The sequence below is a fragment of the Amblyomma maculatum genome, chromosome 6 (genome assembly GCF_055883805.1).
Source record: "Amblyomma maculatum isolate TAMU_Amacu chromosome 6, ASM5588380v1, whole genome shotgun sequence".
Classification (NCBI taxonomy): domain Eukaryota; kingdom Metazoa; phylum Arthropoda; class Arachnida; order Ixodida; family Ixodidae; genus Amblyomma; species Amblyomma maculatum.
This window is the reverse complement of record NC_139349.1, coordinates 101,381,156-101,397,473: the sequence shown is the minus strand read 5'-3', so window position 1 is coordinate 101,397,473 and position 16,318 is coordinate 101,381,156. Positions and strand designations below refer to the sequence as shown.

General features: G+C 49.7%; 1 protein-coding gene across 1 annotated transcript in view; it reads right to left on the bottom strand.

Annotated features, from left to right (window-relative positions):
- Positions 1-822: 822 nt before the first annotated feature.
- Positions 823-16,318, bottom strand: part of LOC146186453 (uncharacterized) — a 56,437-nt gene continuing 40,941 nt past the window's right edge. The window contains exon 3 of the mRNA XM_084607206.1: positions 823-3,336. Coding sequence (XP_084463332.1) covers positions 3,032-3,336 — 305 coding nt within the window. The 3' untranslated portion in view covers positions 823-3,031. The remainder of the gene's footprint in view (positions 3,337-16,318) is intronic.

Here is a 16,318-nt window from a genome sequence, read left to right as displayed (position 1 = left end):
ATCAACTAACCTGGTAGCCCGTCTGAATAGGCAGGGAGTGATTTGGTGTCAGGTAGTTGTAACTACGGTAATATTTGGTCGTAGCTCACCTTGCACTTACAGTCATGTCTGTCCCCAGGAATTTCGCACCGGCAAGATCGCTTTTCCGAACAGCACTGTGTCTTACTTTCATAGAGGACTACTGGATCACGGAACCGCGCCCGTCTCGAATACAAAAATGTTCATTCGAATTGGCCCATGCTACAACGACCTTTGTCGGCCACTAGAGGGAGAGGGGAGCGTTCTTCCGCTAAAGATACATTCATTGACATCATGAGCGCAGTATATGATTAGAACCCTTCTGAGCGAGAACATATGCCAGCATCTGGAGCTTGCTTCAGGACAGAAACGGTGACGGGCGGCGACAGTGACGCCACCATCTCCAGTGTCCGAGGGACATGTGCGTCACCGGAGGCGCGGGAAGAGGAAAAAAGCGCCAACGGCACGAAGGCTGTCGGCTACACCACATATACTATAGTATTTATATTTATGTATAATAATAATATTATTAAACTACATCCTCGGTCGGACATACACGCACACACACACGGTCTGTACACATGGAGAGATGATGAGGGGTGCTCAGACTAGAGTCCCTTGACGGCGCCAGAAGCGAGCGACGAGGCTGAACCTGCTGAACTCTGGCTGCGCTGACTGCAGGGTATCAACAGCGCTGCTCTATCGATAGGCCTGGGTGCGGACCGCGCCTTAGCCTGATTTCATCCAACCTGTTTTCACTGTATATATGTCGTATCTGAAGAATGAGGCTTGTAGCCCGCCTTTGAGCTTATTTAGTGCCAACAACATGGTGCAGAAAACGTATCTCTGCTTGGATATTCGTACCACTTCAAGGTCGTATGAAGTGTTGCGGGCAAGAACTTCTCTTTCAACTATGTCAAGAAACTTTTTGTAGCCAGTACTGTATTCACATATAATATGCAAAAGAGTAGGTCGCAAAGTTAAGGAAGTGTTTTAAATTATAACATGAAAACCGCATATCTTTACCAGCAGGCCTATCTATCTCACCTACGCCAAATACCTGCAGGTTAATCAATTTTCACTACCCACGCAGGAAGCAACGTTTCCCTTCAGTTATGACGATTTTATAAGCCATGTGAGGCTAAAAAAAATGAACTTAGAAACAATGGCAATAAGCCACCTCGAGTTAAAATCCCATATTCCATTTCTAAAAAATTCCGTGTTCCTCAAGTAATCTTTCATCAACCTTGCATGTTATAGCCAAATTATAGACTCGTTCATTTAATTTTTTTTTCATTGCTTGCTCAAAATACATTTCTAAAAAACTTCATTTCTTTTTGTCAAATACGTCATGTATCCGGCGCACGTCGAATGAGCGCCGTTATCAACGAACCGCACCTCAGGCCTCGATATTATGGATTCAGCGCGGCTCTATATAGTTCACGCAAGGAACGACGCCACCAGTTAACATCTTTCACTGTTTCTTTGTTTCACATGACGCCGAGAACAAAACAAAACTAGTAAACATGAACATTCAGTCACAGTATATGAAAGTCTGATGAACCGTCGCACTTCTTATAGGAGGGAGAGCGAACTCACGCAGTTCAAGAGGGAGACGGCAGCGTCGGCTCACTCGGTGCGGATTGCGCTCCATGGAGTCGAAGAGGCTCGAGGGACGCGAAACAGGGAGGTAGTGGCTGAGACTGGAAGGGTCGGGTGGGGGTGATGACTCGACGACCACCAACGTCTGGAGACAATTACACTTCGCAAGGAGAAAAACAAAATGGCCGCCCGTGCATGAGGGAACGACGAGGTCATCCCAAAGTAGGACATATTGGCGCGCATACCTCTATGTACACACACAAGCACGCACGCACAACCCACGCAAACCCAGCTGTGACAAAGTGACGGAGGGAGAGGCCGAGGAGAAGATCCTGCACAAAGCCCACTCCACAGCACCCGCGAAAGCGTGTCCCACAGAGTCCTCGCACAGTTTCGGGCGTGTTTCCGTCACCACGGGTGACGCAGGGGTCACAATGGCGACTATGGGTCACAGGGGTCACAAGAGCACCCTTCCGCCATGAAGGGCACCGCCCAGTCCATGGTTTCCCGCGGGCTGTGCCCGGTCCGTTGAGGATTCCGGAGACGTCGGTTGAATAAGGAGGAGAGATCATCGCTTGCGCTGGCGGTCCCCCGCTGACAGGCGTCGGAGCCTGCGTTCTCAGCGGAGGCATCGCGCACTCGTGCTAGCACGAAGGTGAGCGTGTTTAATGCACCGCCCGGTAAAAGGAGGAGGCCGAGCTGTGGCACGGGTCACGGCGTCACGTTACTAAAGCGTCCAGTGTGCATCACCGCACGCGCATGCCAACCGGAAATGAAGAAGAGCGCAGAGGCCGAAGCTGTCCTCGGGAAGCATGTTGTCACTGCGGGATGCTGCGATGATCCATTCCTGTCGTAATGCTCAACAAATCACATACCGTACTTTTTTCTTTTTTTCTCTCTTTTTTCTTCGCTTTTCTTACCGAGGCAGACATTTCGCTGCATATCTGACCATGCATACGGGCTGCATCGCTTTGCAGTAATAATCTTGCGCGTGTCAAAGACGTGACGAAGTCGCTCTTCGTGCGAAATGTAGGCTGCATCCCCAGTGCACATGTCACTGCCTCCTCTTCAAGCAAATATGGTTGTGACTGAGAGAGGTTTTTCGTGCGCTCCACAACTGCTTCCTTGACGGCTTGCAGCGATTCACGCCAACGTAATTACACCACGCGATCTCTCATGGTTGGCTATCGAAGCTTGCTTCATTGCGTATCGTGCAACGACATCATCGGCGTCCACCCATAGAACGTGTGCAGTACCTCCACCCACAGGGGGCAGCTTCGCGCGCTTTTACTTCCAGGCATGCGTCGGCGGTAACCAACGTCCGGCGCCTCGCCTGAAAAGAGGATGGCGACGGAGAGAAGGAAGGAAGATGTCGAGGATGATGATGAGGAGGAGCTGTTCAGGCCAGCAGCTACTTTGCCGCCACGACCGCGGCGTTGTGGTGGCTGTTGGCGGCGTTCTCGGAGTTCTGACGCTGGCTGTTCTTCTTGCTCTTCATGCGGCGGTTCTGGAACCAGATCTTCACCTGGCGCTCGGTGAGGTTGAGGTTGCGCGCCAGTTCCCAGCGCTTCTGCTTGGACACGTACGCGTTGAAGAGAAACTCCTTCTCCAGTTCCAGCGTCTGGAACTTGGAGTAAGGCTTACGCTTCTTGCGCACCGTCACGTTGCCCGTCCACTCCAGCGGGTTGGCCGTCAGCGACTCGCTCACGGATGGCACTGCGAAGAGAAGACAAGAACGGCCTGTTACCGTTATTGCATATAACATGGGATATATGCACATCTGCTGCTGTATTTTTGATGCGACAGATGGACACTGGCAATATTATGCAAACGTGGAGAATTTTAGTGACGCACCCACCTGCTATATAGTAATATATATGTACGTCACTCTACCCAGAAACGACCTTTCGCACAGATTAATGAAATGGCCAATTGGACTGATAAAGCAACTGCATGTATAAGCTTCGTGCAAGTAAAAGAAAAACACCGTGGGCTGCATACGGAATCATGGCATGCAGGAGGAGACAAACCGATGAAAACGAAGTCAGGTGCATTAGTTCGTCTTACACAGGGTTTAATAAGTAAATTTAAGCCGACTCTCCATTTTGCTTGCAGGGACGTAGTGCACTTTATACAACCATCGTGGCAATGAGATGACAAGGTTCCCTTTCGAAGATAGATACAGCGGCGTGGTGATAGGCACCAGTGCCTACTGGTAAGAATCTCCACACTCATATAATTATAAATTATGTATAAGGGTTCGTGTAACTTGAACCGAAGATGGCAAAGGAAATAACCGTTTGCACCAAATCGGTTTTCAGTAGTGATTCTTAATGTCACCATTCCGTGTGTTTTTGCTTGAGTTGCTACCCGGATCTGATAGTCAGAGATATTGGTGCAGTGGAATACGTATGCGGTATACTGCAGCAAGAGCAGCACTTGCCTTAACGACCATCGACATTACCGTACCAATTTCCTGTAGTGGCACGACTACAATCTAACCAAAGCAAATGAACCCGACGCGATAAAACAAAGGATTCCTAAGCAATGTGGACAAAACGTCTCATGCAACCAAACAGCAGGCGTCGCGAACAGGCCGACAAAAGAACACCACATCAACTGGCGGCGGCAAAATACCAAAGCGACGCAAGCGATCCCAGGAAAATATCACAGAAACAAAATCGTAGAACTGTATACGGGAGTAGTTTATAAACGTATTGATATGGCATCGAGCGGTAACGAAAAGCTGCGGTTTAACAAGAACAATTGACCAACGTTATCTTTTCGGTGATGTAACACGCAAACTATTCATTAAGGATCATTTATCATTTCTGTGTGCAGATAAACATGAAAATTTGCTTAAGATTTTTTTTTTTTTCATTTCTGTAATGCTTCAATTCCACGATAAGCGAACACCTTAAAGAATGATTAATAGCTGTTCTGTGTTGGTCCATTGCAGGTGCGAGCAAAACTTTGCAAAACCGTTTTAGAATATCTGCACGCGTAAGTAATTTTCCGAGACCAAGTTGACTTTATGAACAATGAACATATATTACTTCAGCTCATTTGCCCAGTGAGCTTCATTTGTACGGCGAAGGCAGATCAGGGCCAGTACAAGACGGCGCGGACCTTGTATCTTTCGCTCTCAATGCCGCCTATCTTACCGCCATACACTAACAGATACCGCGGAAGGGCTACAAAAGAGAGATAACACAACCGGTGTACAGTGTTTCGCAGCCCCGTGGCACAATTTTAAACTCTCATATGGTGGCATTTGATGCTGAAGCCTCTCTCTCTCTATCTCTCTCTCATCTTATCTGTGCCCATCACCAGGACAGCCCCACCGCGGTGGTGCAGTGGTTAGGGCGCACGACTAATGTGCCCAAGGACGCAGGATCGAATCCCAGCCGCGGCGGCCGCTTTTCGATGGAGACGAAAATTAAGGCACCGTGTGCTGTGCGATGTCACTGCACGACAAAGAACCCCAGGCGGTCGAAATTTTCGGAGCCCTTCACTACGGCGCCTCTCATAGCCTGGGTCGCTTTAGGTCGTTAAACCATATAAACCAAACTCAACAAACCATCACCAGACCACTTCGTCGAGCAGATTACGGTTGATATTCTTCTCTGACGCCATGACGCGCCTCCTCTCACGCACAACGCGACATTTTAATGTGCAAACAACTCGAAAACAAGCAACATGAGAGGTTGATTATAAAGCCAGCACGACCGAGTGCGAGGACAACTAAATTCAAGCTTTTACTCCCCTGATTGCCGAAACGTGGTTGGAAGCATCTAGCCTAGTCAACGACGCATAAAAGCGGCGAAAAAAGAGCGCTCTCTGAGAAGTGAATGCGCCTTCTCGCGACTTGATTCCGCCTCGAACGGTACAGCTGGCGCCATCTGTATGCCAGAGCTGGAAACATCGCTTACGCCGCACGATCAGGCCTGCGACGTCGCGCCTCTCGCCCTGATCGAGCGGTCCACACCAGCTTACACCGGGCAACGCACGCTGCCAGGGCCGCCGGCACGACCGACGTAACGCTCAAGCCTTGGCTTCGGCTTCGGCTTGGGGTGAAACAAGCATTCTCGGACGGCCACAGTCAAAGCGGACCAGCGTGGGCGCCGGAAAAGAAGCGGCTGCCGCCGCCGGGACGCCTTTCCTCCTCCGTGGGCCCCCCGAAGTCGTAAAAGCGAAAACCCAAGAGGACAATGATGGAAAAGAGGCTCTTCTTCTTCTTTTCTACCGCAGCCTTTTATGCTACGCCGCGCGCGGGAAAAATGCCGGGACCTTTTTTCTCTTTTTGTCGCAGCTAGAGCGGCAAAAGCACAGAGGAAGGTTGTGGAAGGGGGCACAACAATAATGACGGCGGACAAACAGACGCCGGGGCAAAATGTGCCGCCGGGATACGAAAGGCGCTGGAGGGTGGGGAGGGCAGCAGAAAAAGGCAAGGTGCCCTGAAGTATCAGAAAAAGAAAAGTGCAAAGAGGCAGCCCAGCGAAGGATTCGTGGCCGCAGATGTCAAACTGAGAGCACACTCTCGCCTTTGGTTTTCATGGCGAGGCTTCTTACTTCTCTTACCGCGCGTTTCCCACTTTTTGCTTTTTATATCACTGCACGGGGCATTAGGCGAAAATCCATCCATGCGTATACCTTCAACGTGCGCTTCGCTGTAGCCGCGAACACTGCAGTGAAGTTTATATGGGAACCTTTCCAACGTCGCCCTGAATGCCCTGCCCAAGAGGCTTAACTATTTCCAGCTAACTAAAGATACTCACTTCTCTCTCGCACTGACCGCGATTCTATCGCGCCAGTGCTTTTCTACCGGGTAAGTCACGGCCTGCTTGCGTGACAAGTTCGGTCCCACATGTCACTCGGCTAATTTCAGGGGCGCCACGATGTATATGTATACTGTACACGCGAACCGTACCGGTGTACGCAGGCAACGGTTGGACCGATACGGGAATCTAAGAAGAGAGAGAGAATATATTTTTAAAGGAGGCAAGGAACAGGGTTCCTATCGCTGTCGATCTGCAAGCGGCGGCCAAACGAGGCGCGCCCGTACAAACTGCGTCGCGCCCGGCGACTCCGCTAAGGCGACCAGTGCAGCGCACTCGCCGGCAGCCGATCGGGCTCTTCGAGAAACGAATTCGAAAGATCCTAATAGGCGATAATTTCCGCTATAGCACATGCGAAAGATCCCGGGAACGACCACGCACCGATAGCCTACCCCGAGACACCGGTCCGTCGAATATACATCGGCCTGCGTTGTGGCGTAAGGAAAACGGAAACGGAAAGGAAACTGTTCGTCAACAGTTGTGCACTTCAACTTTGTTTAAAGGGACCAAAGGGATAATGCGCCTTACACGGTACCGGTTCATAACGTGCGTCTCACTCTGTGCACCAATTTTCACAGCTTCAATGCAAAGATGGTAGAAATCTCAGGAAAAACGTTAAATCGAGCATCATGAAGCCACTCCTTGCATTTATTTATTTTTTTTCTACATTGGGCTTTTAGAGGTTTTCGTTCCAGCATGCTTTTCCATGTCCCCTTACCAAGCCATGTTATATTCCCTGATATCGCGAATCCCTATAATAGCGACACACACACACACACACACACACACACACACACACACACACACACACACACACACACACACACACACACACACACACACACACACACACACACACACACACACACACACACACACACACACACACACACACACACACACACACACACTGCATTTGTCTTTTGCCTTTTTAATTGTCTGTCTGGTTGCTTTGCTTGTACTTGCGCTCTGCTGTGGCCTAAAATCGTCTAGCGTATCTTCTTCCTGTGTAGATGACTGAAGTCATTACGTGCCAGCGGTTTTTCTATGGATACATGGTTTTCCCGGTGTGTTGCTCAGCTCCTGTGGAGAGAAATGTTTGGAAAAGGGCCTTCAATACACGAGCAACCAAAGTCAGCCTCGAGTGGTATAAAGCCCCATTGTGGCTCTTTCTCTTGTATACAAGGAGAAGTCAAAGACCCACAGTGCAAGCATTTCGCCCCATAGAAGTTGAGCGCCAGGTCAGGGTATATAGAGCATATCCCACGTGGGTACTGGCGTACTGTCGGCGGTGGTGATCGAACACGCACCTACCGCACAGATGCTCAAACGACTATATGCATGTGCGGCTTCCTGTGACTACACCCCCCCCCCCCCCCTTTTTTTTTTCGTCATGATCAATTCCCACCCTACGTCCCTTCCTCAAATCCCGGCACGCGCACAGCATTGCCCGAAAAAGAAAAGGCAATCCGCAGTGAACAAAGACGCAAAGACGATCCTGCGAAGCCAAGAAGCGAGACGACGAGTTTCGTCCCTTCTCTCTCCAGCAGTCCGCCGCCTCTCGAATCAGGGGCAATTTGAGCACGGACTCACGTTCGTGCCTCTTCCGGCAAAGCCCTGCAGACCTGATTGCAAGTAAAAGCGGCAGCACCGAATGCACGTTCCGGTCCCAGTGTGAGAGGAACGAAACAGATAGAGAGAGAGATGAAAGAAAAGAAAGCAACATTTGTTTGGACAAAGTGTCGAGACGAGAGGGAAGGGGGGGGGGGGGGGCGGGACGCAAAAGGACGTGGCAGGCGCGGGAGTACCGATTACAGAGTTTTACGCTTGGCCATGTGCTGGCTGTGAAAGCCGAAAAAAAATTAAAAAAAAAGAAAAAGGTTTCAGCATACAGGTCTTGGTAAGTCGCTCCTAGCAAGAGCGAACTTTTTCGAGATCCCTATCACCGAGCGGCCCACCGCGGTGAGGGCCCTGTCTTGCATACAGTGGTTGGTTCTCGGTTTCACTAATGAAAGCACCGACAAGGCGCGACATCACGACAGCTTGTGCCTCGCTCCAGGCTGCGTATACGAAAAAGACGTGCTCCCAGGCCAGCTGCAACTTTCGAGGTGTTCGCAAGTCGAAATTCGAAGAGCAAAAGGCCTTATGCGTCCAGCATATATATATATATATATATATATATAGAGAGAGAGAGAGAGAGAGAGAGAGCGTTGGAAGTGGGGCGGCGACAACCTGCAGTAATTGAGACAGCACGGAGAACTGAAAATGTCGAGATTGAAAGATATATAGCATACATGCATGAGGTATATTTTTCCACATTCTAAAGAAAATGGCTCGATCCCTAAACTCGATCGCCTTTGTGTACAGCGGGAACTTGTCCATTCGTGGTTCAATCGTTTCGCGCGATTTTCCGTAGACAGATCTGTGCAGAAATTGAAAGCAAGAAAGAAAGGGCGGGAAACCGATATCAGCGACTTGGATACGAGATCGTGCTAAGATGAGAAATTTTCTGCGTAGTGCTTTGTTAAGAACCGCACGAATGTGAACGAGACACGAGAAAGTATACAGAGAGCTAAATTTTTTTTCCTGTTCGGGTGGTAGTTTGTACTATAAGTGCATGACTGTAGCATCTTCGTTGCATAGCAAGAGTCGAAGTAGCGGAGCGAACAATTACGGCAGTAATCACTGCGTGTTGTCTTTCTTTCTCTCGCCCTCGTTCATTACATTGTTTCGCATCTCGTGTCCGGGCAATTAAACTTTAACTCTGCATGCTCACGCAGAATATGTGGGCCGACACAATTAGCAGAGTCTCCTCATGGACCAAGCAAATGCTCATCAGCTCATCATCAACTCGGCGACGCGGTTTGCCTGCTGTCGCCGAGTTGATGGTCCTATACGCGGTAGCCCACGCTCGCTGTCTCACGCCCACCTTCCAAATCTATCACCCTTTTCTGCTTAACGACGACGCGCGTTTTTGCTTGTACATACAGACGGGCACCGTTTAACAATCACCGCGGATGCAGAGAAACGGGCGACGAGGCCGAAAGGACGAACGACGAAAAAAAAAAAAAAAAAGAGGAGGAGGAGGGTGCTTGTTACGGGCCGGGAGACCAAGCGCTGCACGATCCGTATACGGTTTCTCGGAACAAACGCGCTGTGCGCGGCTGGTCAACCATTAAACCCTGCACACCGCGGCAAACGGCGCAAAGTGCGCGCAAACACGCACGTAGAGCACACACGCGCGCGCGCGCGTACGCACTAACGCACACCGCACAAGAAGCTGCGGCGGCGGCGGCCTCGAAGACGCTGCAGCCCTTCGGGTGACGAGTGGGCAGCGCGAGCAGCAGGTATAGCGCGCGATCAGCGCCAGAGGCGGCTCATTGGTATGCCAAGGACGCGTTCGCCTATCGGAGGTCTCCGACCGATCCGCAGCAGCCATCGTCCACCAGGAAGAAGAAGAAGAAGAACCGGCGGCCATAAACGAAGGAGCCCGGAGCTCCCCTCTTGGACGCTGTTGAAGAATCTCGACGCCGAACCGCCGTCGAATGCTTTGCGCGCCTCCGACACAATCACGACCGCCGCCGCGGGCCTTTTACTTTGCTTGCCAGGACGACGATGAGCCCGTCCAGCAAAAGGGGCACCGCAATCGAACAGCGTCGCCTTGCAGCGGGCGACCAGAGATGCGGCCTTCTTCCCTAATGGTGGCGAGCTGCAGGCAGGGGTATAGTTTCGAGCGGCGGTGCAGCAGCTGGAGATAGGAAGCGACGTCTTATCGTCCGCGAAGAGACAGTAAGGCAAAGAGAATATAGATTCCAGGCTGCCGCGACTGAGTGAGTTGCCTGCCTGGTGCAATTAACACGCGAGCGTCAAGGAAGCTTCGCCGGATTTGTCTATCGGCTATCCTGATTTCCTCCCGTGCTACTATACTATACTGTAGCAATACGCTATATCCATTCTACGTGCCGCGGTTATTCGTTATACTGAACATGGGGACTGCAGTTAACGACTCATTATCCATCGGGAAAACATACCGCTCGAGTTGTGAGAACGGCTCAAAACGTTTTTGTGAAAGAGTACGAGCGTACAACACACACCACGACAGTCTAGCAACGTCAACTCATGCTTCAAAAGCAGTCGAAGTATTCAAAGAGAATTTACGTCGATTATTAATGTGTTGTGTCACCTTGCTAACAAGTTTACCAATATCTTCCTTGCATGTGTTAATATTGTATGCAGTTGTGTTGTATCCCCCCTACAATAATGCCTCATGAGCGCTGTAGGTACTTACAATAAATAAATAAATAAATAAAGTTCGTGTGCAAGCGCAGTCCGGCGCGGGCGGAAGGCAGTCACGAACGCGTTAATTTGGCAGGCCATCCTTCGTCTCCTCGCCTTTAATTCCTCACACATTTCACGCCCTACGAGCTCGAAATGAATGCAAATGCTAACGATTAAGTGGGAGGAGCAAAAACCTTCAAGCGAATGGAAAAGAAAGCTTCGTCCCAGTCGAAATTAGAGTCCATCCACCGTGCATGGGTCCACCACAAGGCCAGAAGGAGCGGCTCGGCGTAAGCGAACCGAGAGCAGTGGCACGCACACAGCCAGCCACCACGGTAGGCAGTGAGTGAGCGCGATGTAGTACGTGCGTGTGTAGCGAGGCAAATTGACGCAGAGATAAGCTCGATATGCGCGCAGCTGGCGCCCCCATCGCAACGATGGCGGCGACACCAACCCGAGAAGTTCGCACGCAGCGTGCACTGAGCAGCCACCACACGCAGCGAAGCAGCGGGCGTGGTAGCTCGAAAAGGCGAGCCAGCAGCTTGGCGGGCGAACGCACGGGGGATAAGTGGCGCGAATACGCCGCCGCCATTGCGGCACGGGCGAGTGTTATATATACGTCACACCGGGCGCGAACGCGCGCCCCGTGCACATCCGGAGCGCGTATGCAGCTGGCGAGACGCACGTCCGGAGACACTCACCCCGCGACGCGTCGCACCGTCGAAATAGCGTGCAGCCAATCGAGACGGCAAGGTGGGCATCTGAGGTCTACACTGGCGTATAGTTAACCAGCTCGCTTTTTTGATCGCGCGGTGTATGCCTGCTTTGGCTGAAAAGATCTTTCTGGCTGGTGTAATTATCGACAGCTTGTGCAGTTGACCGAACCTTTTTGTTTTAGGTTTGTTAGCGATGCTAATTGTGGATGCAAGCGACTAAAGGCACTTGTTGAGCCTCGGTTGTGTCATAACAGCTGGCTCGGAGTTACAGTGGTGGAGCAATCAATCGCATGTGTGCTGTGTACCTGCAGTACGCTCTTCAGTTTCATTATCAGCGCGACTGTTCAGTGCGGAGAAGGTAGGTGGGCACATGATTCCCTACCAGTCGGAATGGAGGCAGATGCTTTAGAGAAATAATAATAAAGAGAATGCAGTTGCCGAAATATAAGTTGACACCTCTCTTATAGTTGTGTAACATCGGCGCCTCCAGAGTGGTGACATCTACTTCGTATAGGAAAGACAATCTGGCTGCTCTCTACTCAGTGACCAAGGACAAATAAATTACAAACTCACATAAAAACCGCCGCTACACTGCGTAACGCGAGATAGAGTGCACAGCTGTGAAGGTATCAGTCCGCAATATATTGTACTGAAGACTGTGAGAGCCACATGCATATAAGTCACTGTAATAAACCACTATACATTTTTCAAACATTTTATTCGCTTCAACTATCATTTCCATTTCAGTCCTTGATAGTCGCGATGGTGGCCCTGTGACCTGAGAAATTAGTCGATCTGTTAGTGGCGTCGGATCGCTTTCCGGTCATGAAATATTCGTGTGTTTCGGGAGGTCGTCAAAGCAGTGCGAGGTGCACGCGGGAGAGAAACAGTGTTGTCACTCATGACGTCACTGGGTGACTATACGGTGAAAGCAGCTTTTCGGGCAACGTATAGATACATATACCCGTTCCTCTTCGCCACTGCATAATCTATACCTGACGCTGCTTGCAGTCTTCGTTTTATTTGCTTATCCATCCTCACCGCTCGTTTTACTGTCCGTTGGTCAGATGCCCGAGGAATATGTGGCATTTTCTGAGAATGACGTCCATCTTTTTTTTGTCAATATTTCATTTCATTATAAGGTTGCTACTATATACGAGCACCGCTTTGCCACCTGCGAAAAGTATACGTATAGCCCTGTGAGACATGCGATACTCCAAAGCGAAGGGACGAAGATTGAAGGAAAGGACAGGGTTCATTGCACAAGAAAAGCCATTCTAGAAGTATTTTCCTCGTCATCGTCCTTGTGTTCTGCTACCTACACGAAGCAGAGCTAACCCCAACACCCAGAAAAGATTCAGCGAAAAATCCTCTAAAAAAAAAAAAAAAAATCCCCATACGTTTGTAAATGCACCAGAACAAAACGCTATACAACAGACCAATATTGGCCTGATGTATACAGCCTTCATCAAAATTTAGAGCTCAAAAGGTTAATTTTCCAAATCCAGCAGTGGGTACCAAGTAAGTCTCTTGTCGCATCCCACGGAAGTTCTAACTTTCGGAGTAAAATTGAGTCATTAGCAGCCTTGACATTCCAGCTCTGCAGAAATAGCTCGTAATAGGCGACAAGCAGGGCACAAGCTGCACGCTCAAATCTCGCACAGCCGGCGACCTTGACGCCGACTTTCGACACCGGATCCGTTGCCGCATCCCAGGAGACAAACTCTTCAACCGGTGTATAGCGCACAGCAGCCGGCGCACACAACAAAACAGCCGGCGAAACAACGAACTCCAAGCTATTATCGGGGCCGCCCATACGGCACTCATACTCACGGCGCTCTTTTCGTTTGCAACTTTTCAATTGCGCTTTTTACCTATTTTTGTTCAATTTCGCTGCTGAGCAGCTGTGCTCTTATTGCTCACCTCGAACGTGGGTCAATAGCAGAAGCGCACATCCACGTCGACGCTAACCGGCACAAAGTATCTCTCAGCTCCGAACAGATTATCCAAAACAGGACGCGCTACCGGAAGCCGAAGGACTTTTTTGTTTGTTTGTTTTTCTGGGCAGACTACGTTTGCCGACTGCAGGCAGTTGAGATCATCATATACTGCAAACGATGACTAAGAAAGAGCAGTGATCACCGTGTGCTGTTTTGACGCCACGGCAATACAAATGGTTTTGCCGTTTGTGCGCTTCAGTTCTGCCAAGCGACTGTATGTGAGTAGAGCGGCAATTAAGCACTGATGAGCAGCTGCAAATGGGTCAACAAAAATGCGAGTATACAGCTCACAAGAGGACAGCAATTAGAGTGTATTCCTGCATATATCCACTGCTTTCGGTTTTCAACTTTCTGATGATCCTGCATAGCCTTGGTCACTTATGCGCCGTAAAACGCAACACTGAGTTATAACGTTATTCGTCTCTGCAAAGCTCCTTTAATAGCATTGCCATAAAGTGGAACAGCGAGCACTTATGTTTCATATGAGCATGTCGTATTCATCTGGTGCAGGCGTACAAAAGCAGGAATCATGACGAGCGTGTATAGGAGATCAATATCACGGCGACTCGATTTTTAAAATAATATATACAGTCGATTTCGGAAAGACCAACGCAATAAATCGGTGCAAGAATGAACTGCGTAATCAACGCAGCATAACAAGTGGGGCTTGTGCAGGGCCTCTTACGTGCCGCAGATTTGATTATTTTCTTATTTCTGCAAGTTCTGCCCAGATTTTCTCCATGTCTCGCTTTTCAAATATGTATTTCTTTTAGCTTTAAAACTCCTATACAACATCATCGCTGGAAAACTGCTGACGTCAAAAAAAAAAAATGTTTCCAACCGATTACTATTTTCCTCCTTCAGTTTGCGTAATCCGCCTCATCATCAAGATATTATCCCTTCTCCGTCGCGTTAAAGCTCAACCCTCCACAAATTCGACCCGTGTTCGGATCCCGTTAGCTCACTGCTGGTTCATGTTCAGATGGCACCGCCGCTTCGAACTGGAGCACGGTCGAACACATTTCACTCACACGTAACACAACCAGTGTATATCTCACTTCCTGTATATGGCTTCGCCCCCAGGCATACACACGTACGCACACGAACTCCTCACCGTCAGTGGCGTTCATTTTCCATTTTTCTTTTCTTTAAGCCGCTGCCCGCTCGGCCCGTATATTCGCCAGCCAACCGATCCAGAAAGATTGCGTTTCCCTTTCGTACATAGCAGCGTGGGTAAAAAGACGCGAAGAAAGAAGAAACAGAAAGAAGCGACGTGTATATACCGCGCAGTGGTGTATATAGTTGGAATAGAGAAGCGTATAAAATTTACGACGTGCACCTGCCAAATGAAACGAAGTGGAAAAAGACGAACAAGAAAACGCCAGCGGCGAGCAGCACGCGACGACGAAGGGGAAGCTGATTTCATCTTGGCCACCTTGAGAAGGAAGTTGGATACCTACTGCAGACACAGCATCTCTTCCTACCTCCCCCCTCAATCTCGGGCGTCTCAATAATTTTTTTTTTTTTTCTTCGTTTTCGCCTCCTGTGCACCGTTTCGCATGCGACGCAAGAGGTGCGCTGCAAAGCGGACGTCACACTTCTTGCGTCGCTGTTTTGTTTCCTTTTTCAATTTCAAATTCATCTTTTTCTTTTTTTTTTTTAACCACCAGCAGCAGCGGCGGCGATATTGGTGCCGGGAATGCGGCTGCCGCCAGCGCTCTCGACGGCCCTAAACAGAGATGGAAGCCAACAAACTTAAAATGCGTACATACACAAAGCTGAAGAACTGTAGAATAAGAGACCTATAAGCGAAAAAAAAAAAGAAAGAAAGAAAGGGGAGAGGAGAGGAAGAAAGGGAGTTTGAAACTTGTCAAGAAGAGCGGGGCCGTGTTGTTGCTTATACCGGAGCTCGGGAGTTGCCGTCACTATAAGTTCAGCCGCAGCTTGAGCGGAGCAGAAACCAAAAGTATTGGTGACGCCGCAGAGGCCGAGTGAATCCTTTCCAGCCCGAGTCCTTCCTTCCCTTCCCCCTCCCTCGCCCCATCTTCTTTCCGCTCGCACTCCAGCGTGGTCGACACAGTTGAATGGCTGCCAGTAACTCTCCAGCTTTCGCATGTTTTTGTCTCCTTGCTTCCTGGCAAGCACGAAGCGAAACATGCAAGAAAGCAAGAAAGGAGTGTTGTGAACCCCCCCCCCCCCCCCCCCCCCTCCCTTTTTCTGGTCCTCTCTTTCACATCTCTTCTTGCAAGATACACCGGTGCTCTCTGCTGGGGGTCTGAATATCAGGTTCGAAACCAAGGTTGGGCTTTATATATAAATGATGCAAGGAAAGGTACAGCCTTGCAGTGAGAAGACAGATAATAACTGCTGCCTTCTGAAACTCTCCATGGGCAAGCGCCGCAGCCGGATTTGTGCCGTGCATGTTGCAATATGGTCCAGTTGAACAGCGCCGCTGAGTCTTGTTGGCTCTCAACCGCAGATGGTCTGCAGCGCGCTATAAGCATATGTTTCGAATTTGTTAACGGCGCGAGGGTGACACTCGTTTCATATCATCGAGCTCCTCTCAGTGAGAACGTAAAAGAAAAAAAGAATACAGTGGTAGCTAATCTTGTCAGCATCTGCGAAGTACTGCGTATTCGCGGTCGCTCTTTGCGTACCTCCATCCCTGTCAAAACGTTAGGAGCAAATGTTTTGCTACGTATCGGGAGGCTTGACCATTCCCATCAGCTAGCATAACAGTATCTTATAATATCCTCCATTCGCCTCAGAATAAACAGCGATGTCATAAAAAATTCTGTCTTTGCCGGTTTTAATACAATACGTATAAAGGTGCTCAACAAGCAAAATAAGAACTTAGGTGCGAGGC